This window comes from Carassius auratus, unplaced genomic scaffold (assembly GCF_003368295.1).
Source record: "Carassius auratus strain Wakin unplaced genomic scaffold, ASM336829v1 scaf_tig00048504, whole genome shotgun sequence".
Lineage (NCBI taxonomy): Eukaryota > Metazoa > Chordata > Actinopteri > Cypriniformes > Cyprinidae > Carassius > Carassius auratus.
The window spans coordinates 39,104-60,000 of NW_020527077.1; the positions used below are offsets into that span (position 1 = coordinate 39,104).

At 26.6% G+C, this 20,897-nt stretch overlaps 1 protein-coding gene across 2 annotated transcripts in view; it reads left to right on the forward strand.

The window, feature by feature from the left end:
- Window positions 1-20,835, forward strand: part of LOC113089120 (myosin-IIIb-like) — a 43,785-nt gene extending 22,950 nt beyond the window's left edge. For both annotated transcript variants that reach the window (XM_026255925.1, XM_026255927.1), the window contains exons 14-30: window positions 1,135-1,248; window positions 1,430-1,541; window positions 2,876-2,919; window positions 3,131-3,193; window positions 9,504-9,623; window positions 10,657-10,742; window positions 10,811-10,858; window positions 10,993-11,040; window positions 12,324-12,415; window positions 13,809-13,970; window positions 14,064-14,182; window positions 15,905-16,086; window positions 17,059-17,148; window positions 18,670-18,835; window positions 18,929-19,252; window positions 20,355-20,406; window positions 20,643-20,835. In XM_026255925.1, coding sequence (XP_026111710.1) covers window positions 1,135-1,248; window positions 1,430-1,541; window positions 2,876-2,919; window positions 3,131-3,193; window positions 9,504-9,623; window positions 10,657-10,742; window positions 10,811-10,858; window positions 10,993-11,040; window positions 12,324-12,415; window positions 13,809-13,970; window positions 14,064-14,182; window positions 15,905-16,086; window positions 17,059-17,148; window positions 18,670-18,835; window positions 18,929-19,252; window positions 20,355-20,406; window positions 20,643-20,650 — 1,830 coding nt within the window. In that variant the 3' untranslated portion in view covers window positions 20,651-20,835. The remainder of the gene's footprint in view (window positions 1-1,134; window positions 1,249-1,429; window positions 1,542-2,875; window positions 2,920-3,130; window positions 3,194-9,503; window positions 9,624-10,656; window positions 10,743-10,810; window positions 10,859-10,992; window positions 11,041-12,323; window positions 12,416-13,808; window positions 13,971-14,063; window positions 14,183-15,904; window positions 16,087-17,058; window positions 17,149-18,669; window positions 18,836-18,928; window positions 19,253-20,354; window positions 20,407-20,642) is intronic.
- The last annotated feature ends 62 nt before the right edge of the window (window positions 20,836-20,897 follow it).

The window sequence follows — 20,897 nt, forward strand, 5'->3', positions numbered from 1 at the left end:
GTAATTTATATAATTGACTTTCCTCGTAAATGCATCACTGTAAATGCATTTTTTATTTTAAGTATGACAATAAATGCATGTGGTAATCCTCCATTGGGCTGCATTTAAATGTTATTATGTTGGTTTTGTACACATAATTAGATGTAATAATTTAAATTAAGTATTGCAGTTTGCTTAAAATACTTATTTATAATTATCTAAATATTGATAATAATATTTATGCATTAACATAAATGCTATTTTTTTCATTAGCATTTTAAAAAACTGAAGTATGAAAAAATATTTTCCGTGGTAATCCTCTATCCAGCTGCATTAAAATACTTTTTACTTAAAAATTTTTTTTTATTTTATTTACTTATTTATTTATTTATTTATTATCATTTAAATCTGTTATTTCAATTTCTTTTAATTTTTAATTTAATTTTAAAATATTTATTTATAATTATATAAATATTGATAATAATATTTATGCATTAACATAATGCTATTTTTTTATTAGCATTTTAAAAACTGAAGTATGAAAAAATATTTTCAGTGGTAATCCTCTATCCAGCTGCATTAAAATACTTTATTTATTTATTTATTTATTTATTTATTATCATTTAAATCTGTTATTTCAATTTATTTTAATTGTAAAATTATATTAAAACTTTTCATTTTAAACATTTTAATTGCTTTAGCACAATACAACATTTTACATTTTACAAACTGAAGGTCAAAATTTATTTTCGGCGGTAATCCTCCATATTTTTAATAATTAGTGTAAATTATATATATTATGATTATTTTCTATTTTATTTTTTTAATATAGCAATTTCTTTAAAATTATATAAAAAAATGTAAAATGTGTTAAATTGGTTTAACAAAATTAAACTATCCCATATGCCTCATTATAAATGCATTACTTATTTTAATAGCCATTGAATTTAAAATAAGCAACAGAGACATCGAGACAATAAGCTCTGCCTGTTTTGTGCTAATTTTCTTTCTGTCCATTTAATACTGTATATGAATGGTGGAGATATATCATTTATTTGTGGTCCATGTACAGGACATTAGTCATTTGTTGTGCATCAAACACATTAAAATCAGTATTTATATTAAAAGCATATGATGATGTTTCTGCACCCACAGGCCACTGACCGTGATTTTGTCGACAAGTTAAACAGCAAATTTAAAACGGCTCCCAGCTTTGAGGTTGTGCGAAGCCACACGCCTGTGTTCACGATTGTGCACTACGCTGGGAAGGTGAGTGTGCAAAACCACCATCAGCACAGTTCCCCTGATCTCTGGCTTCATGTAGATCAACAAAGGAATTGTTGTGCTGGTTAATAATTAAATGATGCATGTGCATTTTTCCCAGAGGGCATGCATTAATAAGGGTGTGTTTCTTCATCGTGTGTGCATTATTCCTGTGTGGTCTGTTCAGGTGCAGTACAATGCAAGTGGATTTCTTGAGAAAAACAGAGACACGATTCCAGCAAACATTCGTGAGCTCTTCATCAACAGCGTCACTCCTCTCCTCAGCGTTCTGTTCGCAGGTCTGCATCACTCCCATCTTCACACAGCGATAGATCGGTGTAAACACTCACATCACATACAACAATTAAAAACATCACACACACACTTACACCGTAAATAAAAAATAATAAAGTTCGTATACACACACACAAACACACACACACACACACACACACACACACACACACACACACACACACACACACACACACACATATATATATATATATATATATATATATATAGTGTGTGTTTATATTTAAACTGTTTTATTTATTGCTAGATATGTTTACATTAAAAAAATCTTTTTTTTTAAATATGTAAAAATTCTTGTATATTCAAAGCACACAACAAAATACATACATATATATATATTTATTTTTTTGTTGTTGTTGGTTGTTGTTTGAACATCATAACTTATCTTCATCTGAAATATTAACAATAATAAAATTAAAATAAATAACACACACACATAAATATATTTTTTGTGTGTGTGTGTATTTTTGATTTTTTTTATGTATTGCTAGATATTTTTATATTAAAAAATCCTTATAAATAACATTTAAAATATGTAAATAATAATAAATAAAAATAATTGTATATATTAATTAAAAAATATATATTCTCTGGTCAAAGCTGTATTTCCAGTCTTTAGTGTCACATGATTTTCAGAAATCATGAAAATATGCTGATTTATTATCAGTGTTGAAAGCTTAATTTTTTATTTTTTATTTTTTTTGGAACCTGTGATTTTTTTTATTTCTTTTCAGGATTCTTTGATGAATAAAAAGTTTAAAAGAATAGCATTTATTTAAAATAGAAATGTATTTCTAAAAATTATACAGAACACTACCATTCAAAAGTTGGGGGTCAGTAAACTTGTGATCTTTTTTTTTTTAAAGAAATTAAAAATTATTATTATTTCAGAATTAGATAATTTACTGATGTTCACGCCACATCCAACAAAAAAAGTGTATATTGTTGTGTGATTTGAGTTTAAATACACACAATTATTTTTATTTATTTATTATGTTTATTATTATTACATATTTTAAATGTTTTCCCTTTATATATGTTATTTATTTGTGACTCTGGACCACAAAACCAGTCTAAAGTGCAAATTTTATATAAATATATCATCTGAAAGCTGAATAAATCATCTTTCCATTGATGTGATTAATTTATCCCAATGTTTTTCCCAAAGTAATTGTTCTTTATTATTATAATTATTATTAATTTATTAATTTATTTATTGTAGATACTTAAATCTCAATCAATATAAAAAAAAGCATTTGATTGTAGTTTCCCACAATCATTTATTCATTATTATTTAATATATTTTCTATTTTTTCAGCCACAATATCCCGAACAGGAACACTAATGCCACGGAAAGCCAAGGTATATCTAAGATTTATTTTTATTTTTATTTTTTTGACACCAGTGTCTGTTAAAACCCATTTTCTAATATTTCTCAGATTTGTTGATAGGCTGCTGTTATATTTATAGCTTTTTTAAATGACAGATGAGTCTTTCCTGTGAGATCAGTGATACTTTAAGCTGCGAGCGATCGCAGTTTCCCCTCATGACCTCATGTGCATTTTAATTTTAGTTAAAAGTTGCAGATGACAACTTTAACTCGACCAGGAAGCAGTCCGTCGGCGCACAGTTCAAGGTAAATCTCCACTTCTAATGAATCATAGTTTTATGTGCTGGTTCATTTAATCAGATGAAACATTATATTTATTAATCCCACATAAACTGTAAGAGTATGTCCGGGTCATATTTCAATGGAAGCTTGTTTCTGCCAAAGGATAAAAAAAAAATGTATTAATTAAATTAAAGGTAATTGCAATGTTTCATGTTTATTGCAATGTTTTATTGCAACTGTTTAATACAGTTAATAAATAAAATCCATAATAAAATCTCTTAAAAACACATTTTTGAAATCTTATAAAAATGTAAAATGTTTATTATTTCTCAGCGGTGTGCAGTAAAATTTACATTATCAAAGGTTCATTTTCAAATTCATGAAGATATAAATTCAGAATTGCGAGAAATAAATATGTTATAAATTCAGAATTGTTAAATATAAATGTTATAAATTCAGAATTGTTAAATATAAATGTTATAAATTCAGAATTGTTAAATATAAATGTTATAAATTCAGAATTGTTAAATATAAATGTTATAAATTCAGAATTGTTAAATATAAATGTTATAAATTCAGAATTGTGAGATATAAATATGTTATCAATTCAGAATTGTTAAATATAAATGTTATAAATTCTGAATTGTGAGATATAAATATGTTATAAACTCAGAATTGTTAAATATAAATGTTATAAATTCTGAATTGTTAAATATAAATGTTATAAATTCTGAATTGTTAAATATAAATGTTATAAATTCAGATTGTTAAATATAAATGTTATAAATTCAGAATTGTTAAATATAAATGTTATAAATTCTGAATTGTTAAATATAAATGTTATAAATTCTGAATTGTTAAATATAAATGTTATAAATTCAGAATTGTTAAATATAAATGTTATAAATTCAGAATTGTTAAATATAAATGTTATAAATTCAGAATTGTGAGATATAAATATGTTATAAATTCAGAATTGTGAGATATAAATATGTTATAAATTCAGAATTGTTAAATATAACTGTTATAAATTCAGAATTGCGAGATATAAATGTTATAAATTCAGAATTGCGAGATATAAATGTTATAAATTCAGAATTGCGAGATATAAATGTTAAAAATTCAGAATTGCGAGATATAAATGTTATAAATTCAGAATTGCGAGATATAAATGTTATAAATTCAGAATTGCGAGATATAAATGTTAAAAATTCAGAATTGCGAGATATAAATGTTATAAATTCAGAATTGTTAAATATAACTGTTATAAATTCAGAATTGCGAGATATAAATGTTATAAATTCAGAATTGCGAGATATAAATGTTATAAATTCAGAATTGTTAAATATAACTGTTATAAATTCAGAATTGCGAGATATAAATGTTATAAATTCAGAATTGCGAGATATAAATGTTAAAAATTCAGAATTGTTAAATATAAATGTTATAAATTCAGAATTGTTAAATATAAATGTTATAAATTCAGAATTGTTAAATATAAATGTTATAAATTCAGAATTGTTAAATATAAATGTTATAAATTCAGAATTGTGAGATATAAATGTTATAAATTCAGAAAATGTTAAATATAAATGTTATAAATTCAGAATTGTGAGATAAATATGTTATAAATTCAGAATTGCGAGATATAAATGTTATAAATTCAGAATTGTTAAATATAAATGTTATAAATTCAGAATTGTGAGATATAAATATGTTATAAATTCTGAATTGTTAAATATAAATGTTATAAATTCAGAATTGCGATATATAAATGTTATAAATTCAGAATTGTTAAATATAAATGTTATAAATTCAGAATTGTGAGATATAAATGTTATAAATTCAGAATTGCGAGATATAAATATGTTATAAATTCAGAATTGCGAGATATAAATGTTATAAATTCAGAATTGTTAAATATAATTGTTATAAATTCAGAATTGTTAAATATAATTGTTATAAATTCAGAATTGTGAGATAAATATGTTATAAATTCAGAATTGTTAAATATAAATGTTATAAATTCTGAATTGTTAAATATAACTGTTATAAATTCAGAATTGTGAGATAAATATGTTATAAATTCAGAATTGCGAGATATAAATGTTATAAATTCAGAATTGCGAGATATAAATGTTATAAATTCTGAATTGCGAGATATAAATGTTATAAATTCTGAATTGTTAAATATAAATGTTATAAATTCAGAATTGTTAAATATAAATGTTATAAATTCAGAATTGTGAGATATAAATGTTATAAATTCAGAATTGCGAGATATAAATGTTATAAATTCAGAATTGTTAAATATAAATGTTATAAATTCAGAATTGTTAAATATAAATGTTATAAATTCAGAATTGTGAGATATAAATGTTATAAATTCAGAATTGTGAGATATAAATGTTATAAATTCAGAATTGCGAGATATAAATGTTATAAATTCAGAATTGTTAAATATAAATGTTATAAATTCAGAATTGTGAGATATAAATGTTATAAATTCAGAATTGCGAGATATAAATATGTTATAAATTCAGAATTGTTAAATATAAATGTTATAAATTCAAAATTGTTAAATATAAATGTTATAAATTCAGAATTGCGAGATATAAATATGTTATAAATTCAGAATTGTTAAATATAAATGTTATAAATTCAGAATTGTTAAATATAAATGTTAATTCAGAATTGTGAGATATAAATGTTAATTCAGAATTGTGAGATATAAATGTTAATTCAGAATTGTGAGATATAAATATGTTATAAATTCAGAATTGTTAAATATAAATGTTATAAATTCAGAATTGCGAGATATAAATATGTTATAAATTCAGAATTGTTAAATATAAATGTTATAAATTCAGAATTGCGAGATATAAATATGTTATAAATTCAGAATTGTTAAATATAAATGTTATAAATTCAGAATTGTTAAATATAAATGTTATAAATTCAGAATTGTTAAATATAAATGTTAATTCAGAATTGTGAGATATAAATGTTAATTCAGAATTGTGAGATATAAATATGTTATAAATTCAGAATTGTTAAATATAAATGTTATAAATTCAGAATTGTGAGATATAAATGTTATAAATTCAGAATTGTTAAATATAAATTTTATAAATTCAGAATTGTGAGATATAAATGTTATAAATTCAGAATTGTTAAATATAAATGTTATAAATTCAGAATTGTTAAATATAAATGTTATAAATTCAGAATTGTTAAATATAAATGTTATAAATTCAGAGTTGCGAGATATAAATCTGTTATAAATTCAGAATTGTGAGATATAAATGTTATAAATTCAGAATTGTGAGATATAAATGTTATAAATTCAGAATTGTGAGATATAAATGTTATAAATTCAGAATTGTTAAATATAAATGTTATAAATTCAGAATTTTTAAATATAAATGTTATAAATTCAGAATTGTTAAATATAAATGTTATAAATTCAGAACTGTGAGATATAAATGTTATAAATTCAGAACTGTGAGATATAAATGTTATAAATTCAGAATTGTGAGATATAAATATGTTATAAACTCAGAATTGTTAAATATAAATGTTATAAATTCAGAATTGTTAAATATAAATGTTAAATTCAGAATTGCGAGATATAAATATGTTATAAATTCAGAATTGTGAGATATAAATATGTTATAAACTCAGAATTGTTAAATATAAATGTTATAAATTCAGAATTGTTAAATATAAATGTTATAAATTCAGAACTGTGAGATATAAATGTTATAAATTCAGAACTGTGAGATATAAATGTTATAAATTCAGAATTGTGAGAAATAAATATGTTATAAACTCAGAATTGTTAAATATAAATGTTATAAATTCAGAATTGTTAAATATAAATGTTAAATTCAGAATTGCGAGATATAAATATGTTATAAATTCAGAATTGTTAAATATAAATGTTATAAATTCAGAATTGTGAGATATAAATATGTTATAAACTCAGAATTGTTAAATATAAATGTTATAAATTCAGAATTGTTAAATATAAATGTTATAAATTCAGAATTGTTAAATATAAATGTTATAAATTCAGAACTGTGAGATATAAATGTTATAAATTCAGAACTGTGAGATATAAATGTTATAAATTCAGAATTGTGAGATATAAATATGTTATAAACTCAGAATTGTTAAATATAAATGTTATAAATTCAGAATTGTTAAATATAAATGTTAAATTCAGAATTGCGAGATATAAATGTTATAAATTCAGAATTGCGAGATATAAAATGTTATAAATTCAGAATTGCGAGATATAAATGTTATAAATTCAGAATTGCGAGATATAAATGTTATAAATTCAGAATTGTTAAATATAAATGTTATAAATTCAGAATTGTTAAATATAAATGTTATAAATTCAGAATTGTTAAATATAAATGTTATAAATTCAGAATTGTTAAATATAAATGTTATAAATTCAGAATTGTGAGATATAAATATGTTATAAATTCAGAATTGTTAAATATAAATGTTATAAATTCAGAATTGTTAAATATAAATGTTATAAATTCAGAATTGTTAAATATAAATGTTAAATTCAGAATTGCGAGATATAAATATGTTATAAATTCAGAATTGCGAGATATAAATGTTCTAAATTCAGAATTGTTAAATATAAATGTTATAAATTCAGAATTGTTAAATATAAATATGTTCTAAATTCTGAATTGTTAAATATGTTCTAAATTCTGAATTGTTAAATATGTTCTAAATTCAGAATTGTTAAATATAAATGTTATAAATTCTGAATTGTTAAATATAAATATGTTATAAATTCAGAATTGTTAAATATAAATATGTTATAAATTCAGAATTGCGAGATATAAATGTTCTAAATTCAGAATTGTTAAATATAAATGTTATAAATTCTGAATTGTTAAATATAAATGTTATAAATTCAGAATTGTTAAATATAAATGTTAAATTCAGAATTGCGAGATATAAATGTTCTAAATTCAGAATTGCGAGATATAAATGTTCTAAATTCAGAATTGTTAAATATAAATGTTATAAATTCAGAATTGTTAAATATAAATGTTATAAATTCAGAATTGCGAGATATAAATGTTATAAATTCAGAATTGTTAAATATAAATGTTATAAATTCAGAATTGCGAGATATAAATGTTATAAACTCAGAATTGTTAAATATAAATGTTATAAATTCAGAATTGTTAAATATAAATGTTATAAATTCAGAATTGCGAGATATAAATGTTATAAATTCAGAATTGTTAAATATAAATGTTATAAATTCAGAATTGTGAGATTTAAATGTAATAAATTCAGAAATGTGAGATATAAATAAGATATAAATTCAGATTTGCAAGATATAAATGTTAAGAATTCAGAATTGCGAGATATAAATTTTATAATTTCAGAATTGTGAGATATAAATGTTATAAATTCAGAACTGCGAGATATAAATGTTATAAATTCAGAATGCGAGATAAATGTCATAAATTAAGAAATGTGAGATATAAATAAGTTATAAATTCAGATTTGAAAGATATAAATGTAATACATTTAGAATTACTATATATAAATATGTTATAATTTCATAATTACAAGATATAAATGTCATCAATTCAGAATGCGAGATATAAATAAGTAGGGATGCACGATAATATCGGCACAACATCGGTATCGGCCGATAAAAGCTTAAAATGACAATTTTCGGTATCGGCCGATATTAATATTTCTGCCGATGAGCCAAACCGATATTCTCCAAGTGAAATAATTGACCTGTTTTTCAGATGTGGATGTCTGTCTACATTTGTAAAATAATAAATTGATGGTAGAATCAGTACAGAAGAGATACATGGATTTCTCTTCAGTAAAATTAAAGTTTAAATATATCAGTATATATTTGTATATATATCGATATCGGTATCGGCATCGGCCAAAATTATTTAGAAAATATCGGCATATCGAATATCGGCCAAAATCCAATATCGTGCATCCCTATAAATAAGATATAAATTAATTCATATATATAATAATCTAGAATTGCAAGATATGATCTCAAAGTTGTGTGATATAAACTAGTAATTCTAAAGAGAAAAGTCAAAATAGTGAGAGATAAACTTTCAATATTCTTATTAGAATTTCCAGAATTGTAAGATAAAAATACTTTTTTGTAATGTATTATCTGTATTTCTTTATTCTGTGATGGAATCAGATTTCCATATATTTCAGCCCATAATGAAGATAAAAGCTATTTTCCGACAGTGTAGTTGTGGCGTCCGTGATGACTCTCGCTGTCTGTGTGCTGTTTTCTGTGCAGCATTCTCTGGCTGTCCTCATGGAGAAGATGTTTGCGGCCGGTCCACACTTTGTCCGGTGCATCAAACCCAACCGAAGCAAGCAGCCCGATCAGCTGGACAGTAAACTGATCATGGATCAGGTGAGTAACCTCAGGATCTGTCTGCGTCTGTCCTCTTTTATTTCCCACTGTGGAGCCGAATGCATTCTCAGATTTCCGAGCACCGTGAAGCCTTTCAATGCTGTTATGTCCAAGTCCCTCTAATGATACAGGAGCTATGAGTTCAATGACACATCTCTGTGTTGTGTAGATAATAGTTAGACACCTGCCAACACTATGTTAGTGTTCTAGGTGGCTGCTAATAGCAGTCAGTAAGAAATAAACAACAGCAGCTTTTGTTTTGTGTCCACCCTTATGCAGTTTGTGTCTGTCTGTGCATGTATGTTTACACACAAACAGTTCTTAAGTCACATGATCAGATGACGTACAGCCTTGTGTTCAGTTCATCAGCAGGACTGTAAAAACTGTGTCTGTGAAACACTGACACCTGCTGGACATTTGTGGAAGTGCAGCCTTTAATAATAATTGATAATATATATTATATTATTTAGAATAAAACTACTTATTTTTATTTTAATATGAAATGTAATATTACGCAATATATATGTAACTTACATTTATATTTTATTTAATATGAAATTTAATATATATATATATATATATGTATATATATATATGTGTGTGTGTGTGTGTGTGTTTTATTTCATGTTACGTTAAAATGTATATTTTAGATAATATATACATTATGTGTCATATATAATAACTATTTTAAAATAAATATTTATATTATAGATATAGATGTTTATATTAATATAAAATATATAATACATATATAACTTTAATTTTTACTATTATTAAATGTAAATATTTATGCTCTTATAAAATTTTCTATTAATAAAAAATCTGTATTTTATATATAATAAATGTTATGTATATAATAAATATTTTTTTATATAATTGTGTTTATATGTATGTGTTTATGTATACAATTAAATATATAATAAAATGTATATTATACAATTAAATATTACAATAATAATAATATATATTCATTCATTTATGATATTTATTTAATGCATGATATAAATGCATTTTCTCTTCCCATCCTCTGTAGCTGAGATACAATGGTCTGATGGAAACCATCCGAATCCGGCGGGACGGTTTCTCGTGGCGTCCGAAGTTCAGGGAGTTTGCCGAGAGGTTCGTGTTCAGGCTGAAACTGACATTTTCTGAGCGCAGAGCATCAGACTCATGTTTCTGTCCTGTAGGTACAACATTGTGCTGCTGAAACCAGATCTCCCGCTGGACAAAAACAGGTGTGAACTACACATACATCAGAGATCATGTGCACAAAGAAAAGCAGAAAGAAAGTTTCCACCGATGCAAACTGTGAAATCGTACTGTTAATACATCTCAGGTAATACGGATCATTTGGCTTGTTTTCTTTCAGTTGCATGTCGATCCTGAACAGCACTGGACTCTCTGGTTGGAAGTGTGGGTGAGTTTGAGCAATCATGAGCATTATTAGCGGTATTTGAGACATGCATCACAATTATTATTTTTTCTTATTCCGGTTTAATGATTTAAACAAACCCTAACCACCATTCTGCAAATGTAAGGAAAATTAAATATAAAACCGGTCAAAATGTTATTATAATATAATATAATATTTTAAATGTACATAAATTAACTATTTAATAATTTATTAAATTATATGTGTGTGTGTGTGTGTGTGTGTGTGCATGTGTTAATATGTCATATATAACTTAAATATTTATAATTTTAATTAAAGTAAATATAACATTAAAATTCAAAAGAAAATGATAAATATACATAAATTAACTGTTTAATAATTTATTAAATTATATTATGTGTGTGTGTGTGTGTGTGTGTGTTTATATATATTATAACATAAAAAAGTAAATATAACATGCATTAAAATTGTATAAATAATAATAAAATGATATAATATACCTATATTTAATGTATTAATTTATTTAATATGCATGTGTGTAATTATTAAAAATATTACAGAAATATTTACATTAAAAATATTTAAAAGATATGATAAATATACATACATTTATTATTTAATAATTTATAAAATTATATTGTTTGTGTGTGTGTGTGTTAATATGTAATATATAACATGTAAAAAAATTATACATTTAAATAAATATAACATTAAAATATAATAAATAATAATAAAATAATATAATATACATATATTTAATCATGTATTAATTTATTTAATATGCATGTGTGTAATTATTAGAAATGTTACATAAATATGAATATTTCACATATTTTGTTTTACATTTCGTGTAAATTTATTTTTAATAGTTACACATTATTGATTTAATAATATATGTATTGCACTACATTACATTTTTAAATATCTTATACACTTATTAAATAAGTGATGTAATATTTGCCTGCACATTTAGTCATTTAGCAGACACTTTTATCCAAAGCAACCTAGAAATGAGGATGACAGACGCAGTCAAACTAACAAAACAGCAATATTTAAATATTAAGTATATAATTACTACTGCAATGAAAAGAGCTTGACATGAAAACGAATAGTTATCTTCTAAAATGCAGAAAATAAAATCCATGCCTTTCTGATGTTCAAATCTAGATTTCGTTAGGTTTCAAAGGATATAACATGTTTTTATTCCATTTAATCTGGCTTGAACGTTTAGTGATAGGATGAAATGAACTGATTGGATGCTGATAGTATTGACGTTTCCCAGCAGTCGTCTTGTGCTGCTCTTTCAGGTCGTCCCGCTTGTTTTTTAAGTACTGGCACCAGGAGCAGTTGTCTCGTCTGCTGGAGAGACTGGGACGAGCGGCGCTTGTCATTCAGAAGAGTGAGGAGCTGTTCCTTCTTTGTGTATTTCATCCTCATAATGTTTCATCAAAGGTCACAAGTCTGTTTTCTATTCTCTGACACACAGCTGGAGTTAAACCGTCACTGTACCTTTAAGACTTTTGTATGTAAATGACCTGTTATTATTCATTAACCCCTTCATCGTGGTATAGTTCTTATTATTTGTTTTAATATGTAAATATGGGCGGTCATTACACTATTTATATAATCCTCCCATATTTATTTAATAATTAATAATGCGTGTGTTTGATCAGAGGCAAAGTAAGAATAACACTGTGGAATATTTTTACAATTTAAAATAAGTGTTTTCTATTGGAATATATTGTAAAATATAATTTATTTTTATGATCAAAGCTGAATTTTCAGGTTGTGCTGCATTTATTTAAAGTGGATGTCTTTTGTAACATTATACATTTAGCTTTTGATTGATTCGATGTGTACCGGAGGAATAAAAGAAGATTTTTTTTTAATTAAAATAAAATTAATTTCATTTAAAAAAAGCAGCATAACTGTGTTCAACATTGATGATAATCAGAAATGTTTCTTGTGCAGCAAATCATCATATTTAAATGATTTCTGAAGATCATGTGACACTGAAGACTGGAGGAATGATGCTGAAAATACAGCGGAGCATCACAGAAATAAATTACATTGTAGCAGATATTACAATATAATTTTTTTTTATTAAATAGTAAAAATATTTAAGTTTTTACTGTATTATCAAATAAATGCAGCCTTAATGTACAGAAAATAATTAATTATTCCAAAATTATTCTGTATTTTTTCCAAAAGTTTCACCTTTTGACTGTGTGTTCTGAAAGTAAAAGTGTGTGGCTTTACACGGTCACGAGGATCTGAAACTCTGTGTAACACACACACACACACACACACACACACAGGCGCTGTTAGTAAGTGATTATATCACACTAGAGACGTCTTGAAGCTATACATTAATGTATACTTTTGAATGAAGTGTAAACATGATATGTGCTTGGTGTGTTTAATACCGTATTTTCCTGACTATAAGTCGCCCTTTTTTCATAGTTTGGCTGGTCCTGTGACTTATAGTCAGATGCGACTTATTTATCAAAATTAATTTGACATGAACCGAGAGAAATGAACCAAGAGAAAACATTACCATCTCCAGCCACGAGAGGGCGCTCTATGTCTTCAGTGTAGACTACAGGATATCTGAGCAGCATAGAGCGCCCTCTCGTGGCTGAAAACGGTGATGTTTTCTCTTGGTTCTAAATAAATGCGACTTATGTTTTTTTTCCTCATCATGATGTATTTTTGGACTGATGCGACTTATACTCAGGTGCGACTTATAGTCCGAAAAATACTGGTACTTGACAGTGTGTGTTGTTGTGTAGATTACCGAGCGAGGATCTGTCGGAGGAGGTATCTGTCTCTGCTGGAGGAGATCCAGAGACAGCGTCAGGCTCAGCGTGAGGAAGAGGAAGAGGAGGAGAGGAGGAGACAGCAGCTGGAGGACGAGAGGAAGAGGCGTCTGGAGCTGGAGCAGGAGAACCGGCGTAAGAACTGAGCGGCTCTGGTGCTGAAGGCAGTGTGTGTGTGTGTGTGTGTTAAAGCCCTGTGTGTGTGTGTGTGTGTGTGTGTGTGTGCAGGACCAGTGCCTCTGCCGAGGAGGAAGATGCCGGAGCCCAAGCCGCGTTCGGTGCTGAGCAGCGTCCTGAAAGCAGCTCTTCTGACGCCTGTGCCTCGGCCTCGCAGCAAGCTGACTGAGGTGTGACATCACTTCCTGATCCTGTCAAACACTTCCTCTGGATTTATGAGATAACCTCCTCAACCTAGCAATTTAAAGATATGTGCCAAGATACTTATATCTAGACTGTGTTAGATATCAAACATGTTTCACACCCGATAACCCTTCATCATCATCATCATCATCATCATCCATTCATCATCCATTCATATAAAACTGTTATAAATAGTAAAAAGTCACATTCATTTTAATAATAAATACATCCATATAAATAATATAATAATAAACATTATGATTATGATCATATTGAAAATTATTATTATTTATAATAATGTTATCATATTTTATTCATACAAAAACATTGTTTACTATTTATTATGATTAGTGTTGTTATAAATAGTAAATAATCACATTTATATGAATAATTATAAATACATTAATACAAATAATAAATAATATAATTACAATTATGATGATCATATTGAAACTTTATTAGTATTATTATTAATAATTTATATTATATTTATATTTTATTCCTACAAAACATGTTTGCTTGTTTGTTTGTTTGTTTACTATTTATTATTTTTAGTGTTATTATAAATAGTAAATAGTCACATTTATATGAATAATAATAAACACATTCATAGAAATAATAAATATTAGAATAATGATTATGTTGATAATAATATTGAAATGTATTATTATTAATAATAATGTTACCATATTGTATTCATACCAAAAAATATGTTTAATATTTATTATTATTAGTGTTATTATAAATAGTAAATAGTCACATTTATATTAATAATAATAATAATAAATGCATTCATACAAATAATAAATTATAGAATAATTATGATTATGATGATGATTACATTAAAACATATTACTATTATTAATAATAATGTTATCATATCTTATTGATACAAAACAAATTGTTTACTATTTATTATTATTAGTGTTATTAAAAATAGTAAATCACATTTATATTAATAATAATAAACAAATAATACAAATAATAAATAATAATAATAATGGTTATGATGATGATCATATTGAAACATTATTATTAATAATAATAATATTATCATTTTATTCATACAAAAAATTGTTTATTTATTCATATTAGTATTAATATAAATAGTAAATAGTCACATTTGTATTAATAATAATAAAATGCTTACATTTCATGAATGAAATATATAATGATTATTATTATTAATGTTTTAATATTTTATTCACACAATGTATGTGTTAACATTCTATTATTCGTTTTTATTATGAATAGTCACATTTATATGAATAAATAAATAGATGTAATCAACCAATGAAATAATAAAAATAAGCATTATTATTATTATTATTAATACTTATAAATATTTACAAACGATATATATCTATATTTATTATTAACCAGTGCTGTTTTAATATTGTTGATGATATGTTGTTCTTGTTAATTAGTTAGAATTTTTATATTTTCCGTTTAAATTTCTGTGGTTAGTTAATTTCCGTTTCTTCTGTTTAAACATCTCTGTAGTTTGTATTCATTTTGATTTCAGTTCTTTTGAGTTCTTTTAGCACTTCAAATTAAACTAAACTGAAATAAATGTTGCCTTGTATATGTTTTGAACGTATATGATGTTATGATTTGTTTACAGTTCACAGTAATAACCCTGACTTTAAGTCTCACTCGTTTTCTTTTTGTTTGTTTGTTTGTTTGTTTGTTTGTTTGTTTGTGGTCAGGCGACTCCGTGTGATAACGAGCTGAATGCTTCTCTGATGCTTCAGCCGATCGATGAAGAGCGAATGAAAGAGAAACACCTGAAGAAGACCAACACCATTCGCTGGTTCAAAGAGACGCAGGAGCGAAAGCTGACCAGAGATGGAGGTTTCCCAAACTGGTTCCACGGCATGATCTCACGCAGGTGCGCTTCATCACACACACACACACACACTCACACACACGTTTGTTTTTGTGTAAAGTGTGTTCATCCCATAGGCGTAATGGTTTTTATACTGTACAAACTGTATATTCTATCGCCCTTCACCAACCCTACACCTAACCCTAACCCTCACAGGAAACTTTGTGCTTTTTTACTTTCTCAAAAAAACTCATTCTGTATGATTTATAAGTGTTTTGAAAAATGGGGACATGGTTATGTTCTCATAAGTCACCCTCTCCTTGTAATACCTGTGTCATACCCATGTCATTATACAGAGATGTGTCCTGATATGATACAAACACAAGAGCACACATACACACACACACACACACAGACACACGCACACACACACTTTCTCTCTCTCTCTCTCTCTCTCACACACACACACGCACACAGACACAGACACACACACTCACACACACAGACACACATACACACATACTCTCACACAGACACATGCACACACACACACACTCTCTCTCACACACAGACACACACACTCTCTCTCACACACAGACACAGACACACACTCTCACAGACACACACACACACACACACACACTCTCACACACACAGACACACACTCACACACAGACACACTCTCACACACACAGACACACACTCACACTCACACACAGACACACTCACACACACACACAGACACACACACACTCTCACACACACAGACAGACACGCACACACACACACACACACACTCACACACACACACACACACTCTCACACACACACTCACACACACGCACACACACACTCACACACACGCACACACACACACAGACACACACACACACACACACTCACACACACACTCACACACACACACACACACACACTCACATACACACACATACACACTCACGCACACACTCACTCACACACACACACACACACACACACAGTCATCATGCACTGACTGTACCCTTGGCTTCTCAGACGAGCAGAAGATCTCCTGATCCACAAACCTCTCGGCTGCTTCTTGGTGCGCGTGGGTCAGAGTCGGGAAGGTTACACACTGAGCTACAGGTATAACACGTTCTGTCATAACACGTCCAAAATCACAATTAAACCGCCAGCGGGTGTATGACATGTGCTGCTTATTTCAAGTTTAAAGAGACTCTTATGGACACATGGGCTCATTATAAACACAAGCTCATTATGAAAACGGTTTTTATATATTCAAACCTATAAAACAAGAGACTCCTTTTACAGAAGAAGAAACTGTGTTTACAGACTGTTTGTGTGATTATATGGAGATCGGCTTTTCATTAAAAGGTCATAAAAATGTGTTTAAAGAGTTTGCATAAACGTTAATGGTGTACATAATTCAATTTCAGCAACACAATATGTTGCTGTTTTGTTTGTATATATTTTTGTTAACTTATTAATAGTAATACTACAAATAAAATCACAATAAATAGTATAAATAAAATTTGTTATTGTTATCATTATTATTATTTCTCATTTAACATTTGAATATTGCTATTTATTTTTAACAATATATTTTATTTATATTTTATTAGATTAAATTAGATTATTGTTAATAGTGTTAGAAATAGAAACATTTGTTTAATTATGTTGTTGATGTATGTTTATTTATTTTTTATGTATATGTGTATTTTTGTTCACTGATTTATTTGTAAACATGTCTGCTGTTGTCTTATTTATTATTAGTATTGTTATCAGTAATAACTTAAATTTTATATAAAGAAAAAAATTAAGTGATAATATAATGTAAAACATAATTTAAATAATAGTATTTCTGTTAATAATAATATGAATAATAAATACACATGAATAAATTAAATAACTATATGCTTATGTAATGAATAATAATTATTATTGTCTTATTTATCATTAGTATTATTATCAGTAATATCATAAATTTTATATAAATAGTTACAATGTTATAATAATATAATTGTAAATTATTTTAATAGTATTTCTATTATTAATAATAATAATAAATACTTATGAATACGTTTAAATAACTGAAATATTCCAATTATAAATAATTATTTTTGTCATTATTGTAGTCTTATTATTAGTTTTGTTATCAGTAATAACACTAATTGTATATAAATAATTATAATGTGATGATAATATAATTGTAAAATATTTTTAAATTATAGTATTTCTATAAATAATAATAATAAATACATATAAGTTTAAATAACTGAAATATTCCAATTATAAATAATTATTAAAATTATTAAAATTGTATTAAACATTTTATTAAAAATAATTATAATAACATTATATAATAATTATAATGTGATAATTGTATAATTGTAAAATATTTTAAATATTATTTATATTAATAATAATAATAATAATAATATTAAATAAATATAAATAAAAATAACTAATATATGCTTCTTATAAATAATAATTATTGTCATTATTATAAATAATAACAATATGCAAAAACTAAACTATTTTTGTTGTTTAATTACTATAATCCTTGTACAGTAATTATTTTCCTTATGTTGTTGATGTATACTGATTTATTTGTGTGTGCTGGGGTTGTTTTCTGGTGTGTATCAGGGGATCTGATCGCTGCCGTCACTATATGGTGGAGATGCAGAGCAATGGGAAGTATGTGATCCTCGGGGAGGATCGAGCTCATTCCTCTCTCACAGATCTGGTCCAGTATCACACTCAGGTGGTCATCCAGCCCTTCATGGAGCTGCTGACGGTGCCCTGCGGTCAGGTGAGTGTCCTGCGCTCCTCTCACAGCTGTGTGTTCAGTGGAGAGAGAGAATAACACTGGTGTGTGTGTGTGTGTGTGTGTGTGTGTGTGCAGATGTGTGATCAGGAGCCAGACTACGAGGAGCTCAAAGCTTGTTCATCATCATCATCGTCGTATGCTGTGAAGCGTCCCACTGAGGATCAGGACATGGACACAGGTTCACATAAAGTGCACTTAGAGATGCAGAGGCTCTTCCTGCCGGCGGGAGGAAGCTCCCATAAACCAGCGGAGCTCAAGCGCGTCTCTGACCGCTGCAGACGAGTCGAAGCCGCTCCGATGGAGCACAAGGACGAGGATCCGACCGGAGAGAGGAGACCGTTCCCACGACTCTATCCCTCCATACGACTGGCCATGAGAGAAATCCAGCAGATCCAGCAGGTGCAGACACACACGCACACACAGGAGAAACAGACCGGGGCTAGTTGTCACACTTTAAACTCCACTAAACAATTCTTTATTTCTAGAAAAAGCTATTTTTCACAATTCTTTGAGCAACACATGTATATTCTACAAATATTTAAAAAAATAGTATTTATTTATATAAGAAATACATTTGAATAAAGAAAGAGTATATATTGATATAAATAACAATAAATATTAGTTGTGGTTGTAGTATCATTATTATAAGTAACAATAATGTGCAAAAAATGTAATTAATAACAATTATAATAATATTTAATATATTTACATTTAATAAAAATGTTCAATTAAATGTTTAATAATGATATATATTGTATAACATTTTTTACATTTATGTAAATAATATATGTTTCAATAAATTAATAATTGTATAGTATGTATTTAAATTCATAATGATAATGTTAAAACACACACACACACACAATTTGATTAAATAGTATACATTTATATTATTAATAATAATATGCATTTTATATATATATATATATATATATATATATATATATATATATATATATATATATATATATATATATAAAATGCATATTATTATTAATTTAATTAAATATTTAATAATAATTATGGCAACATTGTATAAATATTATAAAAGATATTACTTGCATAAATAATAATGATTGTAATTACAATAATAAGTACATTTGATTAAATAGTATACATTTGTATTATTAATAATAATAATATACATTATAATATATATAATATAAAATCAAATAAATACTTTTTATAATAATAATGCTTATAATATAAAATTATATTATTATAATATACACAATTTTTAACATAAATAATAAACTTTGTGAAAAACACTCTTGTTGTGAGAACATGAGTGAACCTTTAATTAAAGTTTAGTGTGTTTTACTCTTGATAGTACAGCTGCGGTTGTTCTCACACAATATTTCAATACTTTTCAATAGATTCTGTGTGAACTGAAGAGCTGTGTTTGTTCTTGTTCAGACAAAAGCACACTGAACTGAATCTCTTCCCTAAACTGGATTTTCGCCAGTGTTTCATGTTGTTTCAACTTCCCGTGTTTTCCCAGCACTCCCAGCAGATCCCAGATCAGATCCCAGTGTCCTCGAGGAAGCGGACGGGTGAGTGATCCACATTCATCCACAAACCACAGCTTCAGAAGAGCTACAAACAGCTCATTATTCTTCAATACATGCTGGTCGATTTCACAGGACTTATAATAAATCATATCAACTACTGTTATGATCATTTTTAGAGTTTGAAAGCCCCAGATCTCATCATTTAAAAATCAATGTGATTTGAACTCATTCCTGTTTTTTTATCTAATCTGTAAATGTATTATATGTCTTTGTTTCAGATGCATGACACTGTGGAGATTTTGATGCTGCTATCCATGGTTTTATTTGAGATTTTTAGGTGTATTTAATTGTAAAATGGTAGTTTTGTCCTGGTGAAAACTACACAGAGATTTGACTGATGTTTAACTTAATGGAGTTGTAATCTGATGTATTTGTATTTAATGTAAATGATGTTTTAGGTGATTGAATAAAGGCTTTTATTCAATACACTACGGCTCTGTCTGGTTGAAGTGCATGAATGAAGTGTGATCAGA